The sequence below is a fragment of the Dipodomys merriami genome, unplaced genomic scaffold (assembly GCF_024711535.1).
Source record: "Dipodomys merriami isolate MVZ:Mamm:240054 unplaced genomic scaffold, mDipMer1.0.p SCAF_795, whole genome shotgun sequence".
NCBI classification, from domain to species: Eukaryota; Metazoa; Chordata; class Mammalia; order Rodentia; family Heteromyidae; genus Dipodomys; species Dipodomys merriami.
The window spans coordinates 4,906-19,836 of NW_027206396.1; the positions used below are offsets into that span (position 1 = coordinate 4,906).

The window sequence follows — 14,931 nt, forward strand, 5'->3', positions numbered from 1 at the left end:
ATCATAGATAGTCCCTGAAACCCATTAACTCAGAACAGGATGCTGGCCATTGTAACATCAAGGTGAATATGCTTATTTATCATGCTTATGCCATTTTTGTTAAAGTTATATACAGAGGCTCTGAATCCTTACCTAAGGGCTGTTATGCTAATTGAATCATTTTGGATTATCCCTCTTGATTCTTCTGGCTTATAAAGGGAGCATTTAGGAACTTTCACTGACTGAGATGCTCCTTACTAAATACTGATATGCTACCAACTTTATTGAGTGTGCTACCTAAAGACTTGCCGTAAAGAGCCATTATTTACTTCCTAGCTGAGAGCACAGAGGCTCAGAGAGGGCAAGTGAATTGCTCCGTGTTTCTCAGATCCCTGGCTGGCGGCAAGCACCTGTCCCTTCCTGTCCTGTTTGTTGCCAGCCTGGCACTTGAGCTGTTGACTCTGCCCAGCTGCTGCCCAGTGGAGTGGGTCTGACTGCCCAGCTGCTTGTCCAGAGGTCTGGGTCTGCTTCCTAAAGCTGGCTCACTTGTGCACTTCCCCACTGCCCAGCATTGACTCTGTGTGTTCCCCCCCGTATGTTTTACAGCTTTGGGGACATGCTGTCCTTCACATTGATGGCCTTTGTAGAGCTCATAGAGCATGGCATCGTGTCTTGGGACACGTTTTCGGTGGCGTTCATTAAAGAAGGTAAATGCAAACTGCTTTCCTAGGCTCCCATCACTCCCTCCTTTCAAGGGTACCATTCTCTGCTTTGAGGATTATTTTATCATTGTTTCCTTGGGTTATGTTAAAAGATAGGGGGGTGTGCATGGGTGTGTTTTAAGTAGGCCTATAAATGTGGGGCTCTGAACATTCTGGGTGAACGTGACCTTTTGTCCCTGCAGAGAACATAAAATGTTGTGTGGATGAGAACCCAGAGTTAAGGGAAACTGTGTTGTTGCTAAGGACACAGTGTCTTCGGATGTGCTACTGCATGGCTTCAGAACTCAAGAACTTGGCCGAGATGCCATCTTCACTATCCATCCCCAACCCCATGCTCAGCGACAGGGAAAGAGGCAAAGGAAGCTGATGTCCAGCACTCATGGGCTTAATGAGGAACTGAGGAGACTGAGGGTCTGCTTCAGGTGTCTTAGGTAGGGTCCTTCCTGCTGACTCATGGTCTTGGTGTAAGAAAGATTGCAGGTATTAACCACTTTTTTTTCCCCCTCATTTAAGATAAACTTTATTCCTAATGATAACAATTAGCATTTTTCTTGAGTATACATTGACGTCAGAAAGAATGTAAGGCACTTCACGTCTGTGCCAGACTGGCAAGTTTTCTTTTTTTTTTTTTTTTTTACAGTTTTTTTTTATTGTGAAAATACTGTACAAAGGGGTTATAGTTACATGAGCAAGGTAATGAGTACATTTCTTATCCAGCATTGTTGCCTCCTCCTTTGTTTTTCCCCTATCATCCCTACCCTCCCACCTCCTCAGCGTAAATTGTAAAGTTTGTTTTTCGACATAGAGTCTTGTACATCTCATTGTTGCAAAGGGTCAATCTGTATCACTATTTAAACAATTTGGTTTTTCCCCTTCCCTCCCCAAATTATATCAACACCAAATACAGTGAAAACAGAAGTTAGACCATGGGGGAGGGACATACAAAGCAACAAAAAAAATCATATGGTACCTTATAAAATACGTTAGAAATATTAGCAAGGAAGAAAAAAACCACTTTTGTCCCTATCTTTGGGTTCATTTTGCTTAACATCATCTTTTCTGAGCTTTTCTGCTTGTCCCAGACATAGAGTAGTTATTGCAAATAAGGGAAACCTTGGGACCTATGTTTCTTTGGGGCTGGCTTACTTCTTAATATAATTTTTTCCAAGTCTTTCCCTAACAAATGGGGCGATGTCATTCTTTCTGATGGAGGCATAGAATTCCATTGTGTATATATACCACATTTTCTTGATCGATTCATCTACTGAGGGGCATTTATGACTGGCTCTTCTTTCCAAAGGAATCAGGTAGAAGAATGGGCAGAGATGGGAATGTGTCAAGTCAAAAACTTCACTTGAGAGCTGGGTTTCTTCAAATGTTGGGAGAACATGGCAGCTGTTCCATTTTCTAATGAAAATGGTTTGCCTTTACTAACGTGAAATTTTCAGAAACCCACTTTAATTCTCAGGAAGCAAACTAAATTTAAAAATTGGATATATTTTTTAAAAGCAACTTGTTCCTGTTTCCTCATTTCCTTTGCCTTGCCACTTACAAAAAAGTCTCTTATATGACTTTGAAAATTAGTCACTAGAAAATTACTTACAGTTTTTGGGTAAGGTTCACTTTTTGTTAATTAGCTGGACCGTATTCAGCATCCTGACAGCCCCGGGTTTGTGCTGGCCTCTATGTTTTAAATGGAGCTTTATCTCGACAAAAATAATTAGGAAAAGCACTGACAAAAGGTGCTTCTCTCTGTGATCTTGAGTTGGCTTCTGATTGATGCCAAGTTCAGAGTACTTTGGAGAAATATTGTTCTTCTTGCCAGCCCTCTCTCCATGTCTGTTCTCTTTGTTATGTGTGCATTTAGATTTGAGTTTACCAATTGTAGCTGCAAGAACTAACACTATTTCCTAAATGCCATGGAACATGGAAGCCCTTGATGCTAGTATATTGTAGCGGTTTTTTTGTTTTGTTTTGTTGTTGTTGTTGTTTTCTGTGCTAGTCCTGGTGCCTAAATTCAGAGCCTGGGCTCTGTCCCTGAGGTTTTTTCCCTCAAGGCTAGCATTCTACCACTTGAGCCACAGCTCCAATTCCAGCCAGCCTGCCTGCCTCCCTCCCTCCCTCCTTCCCTCCCTCCCTTCCTTCCTCCTTCCCTCCCTATTTACTGCCTTCCTTCCTTCCTTCCTTCCTTCCTTTCTTTGTTTCTTCTTTCTTTCTTTCTCTTTCTGCCTTTCTGTCCTCTCTCCCTCCCTCCCTCCTTCCTTCTTTCCTTCCTTCCTTCTCTCTTTCTCTCTTTCTTTCTCTCTTTCTTTCTTTTCCTTCCTTCCTTCTTCCTTCCTTCCTTCCTTCCTTCCTTCCTTCCTTCTTTTTCTTTTTCTTTTTCTTTTTCTTTCTCTGGTAGTTTAGTAGAGATAAGAGTCTCACAGACTTTCCTGCTAGGGCTGGCTCCAAACTATGATCCTCAAATCTCAGCCAAATCTCAGCCTCCTGAATAGTTAGGATTGTAGGAGTGAGCAACTGGCACCCTGCTATGGAGTTGCTTTTTAATGACTTGGCTACTTAGAAGAGGGAAGGCCTGAAGAGAAAAGAAAGAGGACTTCCTGTGTTCTGAGTTGATTTTCCTCTAGCCAAGCATGGCCCTAGTGCCTAAAGAGGACTTCCTGTGTTCTGAGTTGATTTTCCGCTAGCCAAGCATGGCCCTAGTGCCTTCTCTCGGAAGGGAAGTTTCCTATGCATTCCCCTGAGGCCTTTGTTTTGAGGAGGCTCTGGCTTGCTGGGAAGATCAGATGATTCCACTGCCTAGACAACATCTAGCCATTGGGCTTCAATATTTTGTCTTCTAAAACTTGGAGAGATTTATGAACCTCAGCCAGATGATTTAAAATCAACCATGCAGCCCCATGGTTCTCTTCTGCCTTGATAATGTATGAGAATTTTGAGATCTACTTCCTCAGCTTCTGAAAACTGACCTAAGTAATTCTCTGATTTCGGGATTACTTTGTTTTGCTTGTGGTTGGTGGTACTGGTTTTGAACTCAGGGTCTCACATTTGCTAGGCAGGCGCATTACCACTGGAACCATGTCCCCAGTCCCCTTTTCCCTGTTCATTGTGTTTTAGACAGGGCCTAGCACTTTTTTGTTCTTTCTTTGTCTTGGCAGTGCTACGGTTTCAACTCAGGACCTCCTATTTTCCAGGCAGGTAGCTCTACCACTTAGCTACTCAACCAGCTAAGGCCTTCCATTTTTGCCCAGGGCTTACCTTGGCTCACAAGGTGAGATCCTGCTACCTATGCAGCCATTGTAGCTGGGATCGTATGGGTACATCACCATACACAGCTCTTTTTGGTGAGGTGAACAGTTGAGCAGAGAGGAAACTGAAAAGATGGTGTTTTAGGAACCCAAGGATGCAATGGACTGGAGGGCCCATGTTGTGTGTATGTACCGTTGGAAATATCTCAGGATATTAGAGTACCACACAGGAATCAGGACACCTGCTCAAAAGGAATTCAGCGAGGTTTTTCTTCCACAGAAAGTCATGATGCTGACAGGATGCCAAGTAAGCAAGTGGCAGGATATCTGCGCAGCTGTCTTATCTCTACTGTATTACAATTCTTATTCATTTGGTCAGAACTTAGTGTCACAATCTTGAATGAATGATTAGTTTGCAAAGGGTTAAAAGTTTATCTGAGCCATCAACTGAGACCAGGACTCCTGACTGAAGCCAGAAGTTGTGAGGAAAACAAGGGAAGTGGCATAGTTAAAATAGCTTCTTGTGAGTTGGTAGCAGCTATTCTTAACATGGTGGTGCTTGTGTCCAGCAATCACTCTACAGAAAAGATTCCAACTACTACATCCACTGAGTTTGTGCCCCAAAGAAAAATATCTCAAATGCATTCTCATGTTACTGGGGAGATTAAGCACTTAATGAGTATGGATACTTGAAAAAGTGAGGCAGTTAGGAAGGGAAGAAGAAGACTACAATGATACTTTTTCATACCATTTAATTTTGGGCCTTGTTGGAATAACCAAATGGATCCATTTAGATACTGAGAATGCTTACTTCGAGTAATTCATAGTCAGTGCTTTTTAATCTGTCCCTGCTTTAAATGAAATACCTGTGGGTCTTGCTCATCTTGGTGTCTCTGGAGGACCCGCTGTGTGGAACCAGGAATGCTTATCACTGAGGGCTGGGAGTTGGTAGTGGAGTGGGGGCTTGATAAAGTTAGCAAGCGGTGCTCACCTGTGAGACCCCTGGACTTTTGTCACATCCAGATTCTATATACAGAGGCAGGAAGGGAGCGAGCAATGAGGAAGAGCCCTTGGTAGAGAGAAAGTTAAGAAGTTCCGATCAATGAACTTTCTTGTGGGTTTTTCACTTTCCTTATGCCAGAGTCAGGAATTATACTGGAACAAGTTGGGCCCTGGCGGCTCACACTTGTAATGTTAGCTACTCAGGAGATTGAGATCTGAGGATCACAGTTAGAAGCCAGTCCTGCCAGGAAAGCCTTTGAGACTCTTCTCTCCAATTAACCATCAAAAAGCTGAAGTGGAGCTGTACCTCAAATGATAGAGCACCAGCCTTGAGTAAAAAGTGAAGGATAACATCCAGACCTTGATTTCAAGCTCCAGTAGGGGCATAAAAATTTATTTTTTAAAAAAGAATTAATTGGAACAATGAAAATGAATGGAGTGGGGGGGGTGGCGGATTCAGGCATTTACATTCTTCTTAGAAAAGATGTAATTTACATTAAAACCCAGGGCAGAGCATGATGGCCATTGGATTTTTGTCAGTAGGCTTCCCTTGGTAGGCCCTGTAAAGAGCTTGTTAAATTGCAGCAGATGTGAGGAGCAGAGCTGACACCTGCCTGGGACAATAAACACATTCGCAGGAGAAGAGCCAAAGCAGTCTTTAAAGGATTGTTAACATCCTCATGCCTTTCCTGCAGTTCCTATAGTAAAATAATTGCCTTTTGGAACATGAAACCAGGCTCACTCCTGTTTTTCTGCACCTCATTCTTTCTTACCTACTGAGGTATAAATGAAGTGAGGCAGGTGGGGTGTGGAGATCTGAAGTAGGCTCCTGTTTGGATCTGTTCCCCCATTCTGGCTCCCATATGGAGGGTGTGGACTGCAAGTATGGGATGGTAGCTAGAATGGTGTGTGTACACTGGCATTTCACCCCTTTAGGGAAGGAGGGAGTCTGAGGGGAGGGCCTGACTGGACCACAGAAGGGGATAAATTTGTGTTTAAGTGGGACTCAGGGAGTGGTTACTTGTCACAAAATAATGATGGCTTTTAAGAAAGCCATCATGTTGATACAATAATGGCCTTTTTAGTGTGGGTTGTCAACAGATTGTAGTAAATCTTAATGAGATGTTTAAAATAAAACCTTTATGGTAACCATGTGTCTGGACTGCCTTGCTCCATTATCGTAACCCTTCTTTTATTTTCCTTTCCTATTATATTGTGGTTGGTTGTAGTTAGGGATTCAAGGATTGATTTCCCCTTAGGGAATGCATTTGAGAACTTGAAACTATTACATTTTTTAGCACTGCTAATTTAAAGAGTTTTCTTTTTGCTACCTGTGGGGGAGATGATAATTTTTTTAACCCTAGAAGGAGAGGTTTTCTTCCCTCTTTTCTTCCTCTTCCTCCTCTTCCTCCTCCTGCTCCTCTTCCTTTTCCTCTTCCTCTTCCCCCACTTCCTCCACTTCCTCCCCCTCCTCTACTTTCTCATCTTTATAATTTGGAATAGCCAGCTGCTGAAAACTTGCCATTTGAATTGCATTGATGAGTGTGATTTGTATGTGAGGAATATATCAGAACATAAGAGTTGTGGATGGAATGAATGAATGAATGAAGGAGCAGCCTGGGGAGGGGAGAGGAATGGCCGTGCTTTACACTGAATTTATCCCCTCAGAGAAATGCGCCAGTCCGTGTAACGTACATGATAAAATTGTCTGCCTTGGAAAGCTGAAACTCAGAACACAATAGTCTGGGGGAAACCAGGCAGAATAATTCTTTGAAGATACCCAGTAAAGAAATGTCCAGTTATCAGTGATTATAAGAGAGGTTTCTTTGTGTTTGGTAGGATTTCACCAATCTCAATGGGGACTGGGTGTATTTCTTGCTACTTTGAATTATGCTCCATCCTTAGAATCAGATATCCTCGCTGAGTTCCTGATGTGCTTAATTTTTTTCCTCCTTTCCCTGTTGACTCTATGAGCCATCCATGATGTACTTCTTGGGTTTTCAGATAGCAAGTTTTGTGAACAAGTCGGCCATGGACATCTCAATCCTGCAGCGGTCCTTGGCCATTTTGGAGTCCATGGTGCTCAATAGCCATGACCTCTACCAGAAGGTGGCACAAGAGATCACCATTGGCCAACTCATTCCTCATCTTCAAGGGTAAGCATGCTGCTCTCCTGGGGAGAGGTTGTTATCTCTGGGGAAGGAGCTGTTCTCTTTGGAGAGGGGCTTCCCGTAGCCACAGAGATGCTGCAAATTATTTTGTACTATTCTACTAAATATACAAACAAATATCCCTTTCCTTTTTTTTTTCGGTTGTATTTACTGTACCACTTGAGCCATACCCCACCCCATTTTTCCTTTATCTGCTTTTGTTTTTGTTTTCAATAAAGTCTTGCATTTTTGCTCAGGCTGATCTTGGACAGTGATCTTCTTTCCTATGGAGGCTAGCTGGGGTTATAGGTATGAACCACCAAGCCCAGCTTATTTGTTAAGATGTAGGAGTTGCTGACTTTTTGTCTATGTTGGCCACAAACCTTGGTCCTCTTGATCTCTACCTCCTGAGTAGCCAGGATTATAGTATGTCACCACACCTGGCAGCCTTGGTTTATGGTGAGTCATGCACCTCTCTCTCCCCTTACACTGACATGGCAAGGTGACTTCTTATCCTTGAGGACTGCTTTGTCTGTCCTTGGCATTGCTCTGTCCACGGCCCCTTGCCCTGGGAAAACCTTTGGCTTTTAACCTGTCTTTGTGGCTATCAGTAGAGTTTTTCTTTTTAAGGCATAAAGCAATTTGCTCTCCTAAGTTCTTAACCGAGGGTGACCTAACTGTATAATGTTTTCTGTAATATTACGAACACCTTCAGAATTCATTAGAAATTTTATGCTAGACATTTTCAAGCAGTCTTTCCTCCCTTCTTTTGATAGAACTGAACTAAGGCTTTATGCTTCTAAACAGTCTACCACTGAGCCACACTGTAACTCTTCACTAGGAATCTTTTATTGTAGTTATTTGAAGGAGTTTCATTTCAACCTGCCAATTTATTTATTTTATTTTTATTTTTATTTTTTTGGGTCCGGTCGTGGGACCTGAACTCTGGGCCTGGGCTCTGTCCCTCAGCTCTTCAGCTCAAGGCTAGCGCTCTACCACTTGAGCCACAGTGCCACTTCCAGCTTTTTTCTTGTTGCTTATGTGGTGCTGAGGAATCGAACCCAGGGCCTTAGGCATGCAAGGCAAGTGCTCTACCACTGAGCCACCTTCCCAGCCCTCAACCGGCCATTTATGAGTGTACAACATCTTGGTTTGTGTCACCTCTTCCATCTCTCCCAGCCCCACTCATCCACTTAAGTTTTCTGGGTCCATCTTCACAAGTGTACATTGAAAATTGTGACTGTATTTACCTACCCTTCCTCTCTCTACTTAGCTTCCTTGTATTCCTGATATTAAACTGTCAGTTAATTGTTCAGAGGGGTTTCACCCCTGTACATATACTGCTCTCAGCACTGAGTGGTCACTCATAGCAGTTGTGCATCTGTTGTTTCCAGCTTAGGGGTGCTGGAAGTCTGCTCTCAGTGCTCACTACAGGTCTACAGAGGATCCTCCCTTTTCTTCTCCCCGTGGGAGGAGCCATGTTGCTGTGTAATGATGAGGTTTATTATGGCCTCCCTCTGGGCTGGCTCACCTCATCTGAGTTCTGCTGCCATTTTACTTTTGCAGAACCGATCAGGAAATTCAAACCTGTACCATCGCTGTCATCAATGCACTCTTCCTGAAAGCTCCTGACGAGCGCAGGCAGGTGAGCTGTGTTGCTTCCATTTTTGTGTCCAGGGTTGGGAAGTGTTTGTGCAGAGGATGCCTTCTCCTTCCTTTCTGGGGGTCTTGGAGGGCTGCTTTGTGGCTCTGGCTCCTGCCATGTCACCAAGCAGGGTGTAGGGGAGGGAGGAGGTGGAGACTTGGGTAAGCCATTGACTGAAACGAGTGTTTGGCCCTAAGAACCCTTCCCTAAAATCTCAGAGCACACAAAGATGGGAGCCTGGCTGATGTGATGGCCTCTGAGGTGGAAGCCCCCAGGGTCTTCTGTCATCTAGTCATTCACCAAGGCCAGGGAGGTGTCGTCCCCATTTTTCAGAGGTGTCCTGCCTGCTCAGGAGAACAGTAGATGCGAAAGCGAGAGAACGAGAGGGGGCAGCTGAAGATGATGCTTGTGGTGGAGATCACCATGCTCATGTATGAGAGGTGCTCTTTGCTTGGTCCTAGATCTTCTGACCCTTGGGGTCATGGGTGGGGGAACTGAGCCATTCATTTGTATCTTTGTGTATAGAGGGAAGGGAGAATCCCTTAAAGGTACACAGAAGAAACCTAACTTTTGGGGTTCTTTGGACTATAAATTCTTTGATTCTTTCTCAAATAGGGGATGGAACAGAATAAAGAGTTTTGGTATGTTTTGGAATTTAGCTTAGTCCTCAAAGACCATTAATTTTTTTTTTTAATTCTACCTGCATAACATAGAATGTGTTACCCTGACCACAGTTCACTGCCATAGGAGTTCACTAAGGAGATCATGGCATCTGCCAGGAAATTTTTCACAAGAGTGTAGAAAGCTAACCTGCTACATAATGCTGTGCATAGAATCAGACTTTATTTATCCTATTTATCTTATCTTCATGTTTCCAAGGATTTTAATATCAGTTATTAAATGTGAGGGATTCTGATTTGTTTTCCATTTAGGATTGTTGGTTCATTTCTAGGAGTTACATTTCCATGGTTTCATTATTGTTTTGTTTTTGTTTCCCTGCTGGGCCTTTCCAAGCTCTGCCACTTGAGCCATACCTTCACTTCTAGCATTTTGCCAATTATGTAAAGATTAGAGTCAATGGGAGGGGCTGGGAAGGTGGCTCAGTGGTAGAGCACTTGCATGCATGAGGCCCTGGGTTCGATTCCTCAGCACCACATAAGCAAAAAGAAAAAAAGCCAGAAGTGGTGCTGTGGCTCATGTGGTAGAGCACTAGCCTTGAGCTGAAGAGCTGAGGGACAGCGCCCAGGCCCAGAGTTCAGGCCCCTTGACCGGGCCCCCCTCCCCCCCCCCAAAAAAAAAAAGAGTCAATGGGATTTTTCTACTCAGGCTGATTTTATATTATGATTCTCATATTTCAGACTTCTAAATAGCTTGGATTATAGCCATGAGCACAGGCATTGGGCTGTATTTGTAGTTCCTAAAATTTAATTATATTTTCAGTTAAAAGAGTTGGTTTAAAAAAAAGTAAAAAAAAAAAAAAAAAAAGAAAGAAAGAAAGACCAAAAGGAAAGAAGTGTGAAAGCTTCTTTCATTACCTTCCCAAAGAGAGACTTGCTACAATTTCATAGTACCCATGTACTTTCCATGGCTGTGGGTCATCCTGCTTTGTTCTATGCAAATATTTGCCTAGTTGTGTCTTTTGTTTTGTTTGTTTTTGGTCCGAGACCAGGACTCGAACTTGATATCTAATGCTTTTGTTCAATGATGTTCACTTTCTACCAATGGAGCCACTCCCCCAGCCCAGAGTTTTGTTTGTATTTTTAACCAACACTCGGCATACTACATGTACTGTCTTTATAGAAAACTTCTGTTAAGATTAAAACTATGTTGTAGACATCATTCCGTATTGGTGTATCTATCTATATATTTATATGTTTCTGTCATTTCAGTGCTATGAAAATCTCCCCATGGACTCTCATGTTTACTCAAACTATTCCCTAAGACAGATATCTCTCATGTTCACAAAAATCCTTCTGTTTTCTCTCTGTTCTAGCTTCTGTTTCTTAGGAGAGTACTATCAAATATTCAGTTGTTCCTTAATGAAATATTTATTGTCATCTTCTGCTTGCTGAATATCATGCCTGGAACTTGGGATACAAAGAAGCACATGGAGTCCACTGTGCCCCCAAGAACACACAGTCTTATGCATATATATGTATATGTATATATATATTTTTGTAAGTAGATAGTCAATGACTAGTAGCTGTTGGACAGGAAATAGCCTTCTAACTATTGGCGACTATCTTGTGGCTGTCTATGTGTATCTGTAATTATTCTACATTTCTATCATTTCAATGTTATAAAATCATATTAACCTATAGATGAAATAGGAGCACAAAGCATATTTTTTATTTTCTTTTTTTGGTGACTATTGGGCTGCACTTTTCATTTGCAAAAGGAATACAATATTTATAAAAAGCAATATTGGAGATGTATGTATAGAGGTCCTTTCGGTCTTTTGTTTGTTACCTGCTCCAAAAAAAAATCAAACCTAACCAAGCCAGATCAACCCTCACCCAAGAGCTACTGTATTTAGCTGGGGAAGAATCATGTAGTAGAGATGGCCGATGGTGTTTTCTGGGCTTGCCTTCAGCTTGTGTCTCAAGATGTGGTTGCCTTTGCTTTCTTGTTTTTGAGGGCAGGAAGATGACCTGATCATGGATTTCCATTTCTATGTCTTCTGGTCCCATATAAGTGTAAAAGGTGTTCACAGTCCTCCCTAGGCAGTGGGTTGGCAGGGCATTGCATCAAAGTTGCCAACAGCTCTGAATTTCCATCTCTTCTTCTCTCTTGCTTGCTCTCCTTTCTGTGGTGGCATTGGCGCTGTTAGGTTGATGTAGACAACAATGTTGACATCCTTGGGTGTCCTCTGACTGTAAGTCATCCATGTTCCCTCTGTGGACCCTGCTGTCTCAGTCTGCCCTCATCCATCCTGCCTGTACCCCTTACATCCCCTCGAGTTCCTTTCCTCATGTTCTTCGCTCCCCTGGCTTTCTGTACATTTATTTTCACCTTAGTAGATATCATGGTTCTGTTGTTTTTCATTGTAGCTTAGTTTCTTCTCTATTCAGTACAACTCGTAGCACCGAAAAAAAAAATCCCCAGCACAGACTGGCATTCTAGTGTCTTCCTGCATATGAGCAGTATTTTGACTTTTTCTTAGTGTGTCCCAAGGATGTGGCTTGACTATGAATTTTCTCCCTTATTCCTTCCAAAGAGGGCCTGTGAATCATTTCATCTCATAAAACCATCCTCAAGTACTCTGCTGAGGCCAGGAGAGGCTGGAGCACAACTTATATCATGCAGAAGCCAAGGGAGAATTCCACAGCATCACATCTGGCCAGATATTTGTCCATCTGAAACCCCATGTGGTTCATTTGCATAGCTTGCTGATCCAGCTCTGGGGTGTATGCCATTTGCCCTTGGTTCTGCACGCAGGTAGATGAACTTGCTTTTAGGTGAGTTAGGGATTTTAGGGTGATGGTTCTCCAACATCAGGATGTCCTTGCTGTGGGTGTGTGTTGTCTGGTCATCTTCATACAATCTAAGAAAAGCGGGTACAGGGTCCTTCCTCTACCCACTCAACAGCTCAAAGCTAGCTCTTTACCACTTGAACCACACCCCCACTTCTTCTTTTTGCTGGTTAATTGGAGATAATTCCAGTCTCCTGGGGCTGGCTTTAAACCAGATTCTCAGATCTAAGACATCTGATTGGCTGGCCAGAATTACAGGTATGAGCCACTGGTGCCCAGCCTCTGATGCACTTTTTGAGTGGAAAACCATTAGTTTCTGGAGAGTGATTTTTCTAGAAGGAAAAAAATTCCATATATATATATATACACATATATATATATGTATATATATGTATTCATATATATATGCCTTTGTACTTGGCTTTTATAATCCAAATGGAATATCCAGCCTTATCATGGAATACTAGTACCTTCCAAGGCCACAGTTTTCTAAGAAATACTGCTGATATCCAGGCCCTGAAGCACACGGGAAGAATGACACTTGGTTGTGTGGAAAGCATGCCTGTCTTTCTAACCAAAGCCTTTGTGTGGGGTGTTTTTCTTCCCCAGGAAATGGCAAATATTTTGGTTCAGAAGCAGCTGCGTTCCATCATTCTAACAGTGAGTACCTAACTGGGGAGGAAGGGCCTGGTGCAACTTTAGTGTCCCTTCTGTGACTGATCTGCACTTTGTTCTCCACTGTTTGGTGAAGGCTAGGGCTAGGAAGGAGGGAAGATGGTGGGCTCTGAGAGTCAGAATCAATATTTCTGTCCCACAGGAAGCATCCTTCATAGTGGACCTACTGTAGGAGTAAAGATGACATGATTGGGCCTCTGGGCTGGAGCCCGCCTTCCTGTGGTGGTTTTCTACACATACGGTTTAGCTTTGTAAGGAAAGGAATCAGAACTCCACAACTTCTAATACCTAGCACCATGGTGCTGCCCCAGTTTTTCTGGGGGAAAGCAGTTTACTTTTCACTGAGTTGTGAGCTGGAGATTCAAGCACTGAGACAGAGGTAGCTCCCTGTGCCATGATGGTGTTGGCTTCTGGCAGTGTTCCTGCACTTAGTTTGCTTCTGTAGGGTGGGAACAAGGTTGCTTTAGTTCTTGGAAGTTGGATGCGTGGGTAGGGGACTATGATGGTGGTGACACCATTTCCCCCCCTGTGACCTGGGGGAGCCAGGGCCCGACCCTTTCCTTTAAGAGCCTCCCCACCCTCTGTTTCGTCTTCTGCACACAGAAGATCTTTTCCTGCCTCTGAGTCATCAGGGAGAGCTCTGAGCTCACATGTATGTTGGCTTTCCTTCTGAAGGGTGAGCCACCAGGCTTCATTCCTGGTTGCATCTAGATGCAGACTGCCCAGCCTCCACTTGGGCCTGTTGATGATGTTTAGTTTGTGGTCTGCCGTTTCTTTTTTTGGTAAGTATTTTAACAAAGTATTTCTGCAGCATGTCATCCTTGCCCAGCGGGCCATCAACAACGAGATGGCCCACCAATTATATGTTCTCCCAAGTGCTCACCTTCAACCTCCTGGAAGACAGTATGATGACCAAAATGGACCCCCAGGATCAGGTAGGTGTGCATCTAACAGCAGTAACATGTGACAAACAGAAAGTGCAATGCCACCAGCCATCTTTCTGCTAGCAACTCTGAATCCTGGAGTTTGTGAGGATCCTATAAGTATTGTATTACTTTCTTAGGGCTTGGGGATATGGCTTCTCAATATAGGTGAATACCTATAGATAATAAAACCAATTGATCATAGCTGGATGCTGATGGCTAACAATTGTCATCCTAGATAGGAAGCTGAGATCTGAAGGTCCTGGTTCAAAGCTAGCCAGGCAGGAAAATCTGTGAGACTCATACCTTCTATTAACTAGCAAAAACCTGGAAGTGGAATAGCTCAAGTATAGAATGGAAGCCTTGAGTGAAAAAGCAAAGTAAGAGCATGGGGATTTGAGTTTGAGCCCCAGTGCTAGCAATAAATAAAGGCTTCCATTAGGCCCTGAACATGCATGTGGTTTTTTGTTTGGTGAATAAGGGAGTAATTTTAAAGTGGAAGCTCACTGGCACTGAGTATATTCACATTGTTATGAAAACATTACCAAGTATCATCAGGCAAAACTGAATTTCTGGGTCCCCTAAACAATAACTCCATTTGAGCTATCCTGCAAGCCCTGGCCAGCTTGCTCCATTTTGCTTCCTGTTGCTGTGGTGTGGCTACACAGAAGTATTCTAGGCAACACTTGTCACCTATTATCTGCCTTATTTCACTCCACCTAGTACCTTTAAGGTTTGTCCTTGTGTATGCTGTCCCTGACGTTTTGTGCTCAAGGCTAGCACCCTATCACTTGAGCCTCAGCTCCACTTCTGGCTTTTTTGGTGGTCAGCTGGAGATAAGAGTCTCATGGACTTTCCTACCTGAGCTGGCTTTGAACTGCTATCCTCAGATCTCAGCCTCGTGAGTAGCTAAGATTACAAGCCTGAGCCACTGGCACTATGGAATTCTGTTCCTGCTGTTTGTGAATGTCATGTGCTCATCCATTTACTATGGATGGACAAGGAAGGGCACAGGGGTTGGTTCTTCTTTGGGATCTTCCTTTTATTTTGGTTTCCTGTTAGTTTTGATGATGTGTCCTTGATTAGTGGAGTAAAAGATCCATTGCGACTGCAG

General features: G+C 43.2%; 1 protein-coding gene across 11 annotated transcripts in view; it reads left to right on the forward strand.

Moving 5' to 3' along the window:
• The first annotated feature begins 568 nt into the window (after positions 1–568).
• The window catches only part of LOC138818924 (engulfment and cell motility protein 1-like), a 67,507-nt gene continuing 53,144 nt past the window's right edge, over positions 569–14,931 (forward strand). For 2 of the 11 annotated variants that reach the window (XR_011369269.1, XM_070010062.1), the window contains exons 1-3: positions 569–686; positions 6,956–7,107; positions 8,668–8,746. Coding sequence is in view for 9 of the 11 variants with exons in the window: in XM_070010062.1 (XP_069866163.1) it covers positions 639–686; positions 6,956–7,107; positions 8,668–8,746 (279 nt within the window). In the remaining 2 variants the exon portion in view is untranslated. Of the gene's footprint in view, positions 687–883; positions 1,133–6,955; positions 7,108–8,667; positions 8,747–11,576; positions 11,622–12,828; positions 12,880–13,705; positions 13,830–14,540; positions 14,719–14,931 lie in introns of all 11 variants that reach the window. The other 9 variants (XM_070010057.1, XR_011369268.1, XM_070010054.1 and 6 more) reach the window with 9 other exon arrangements.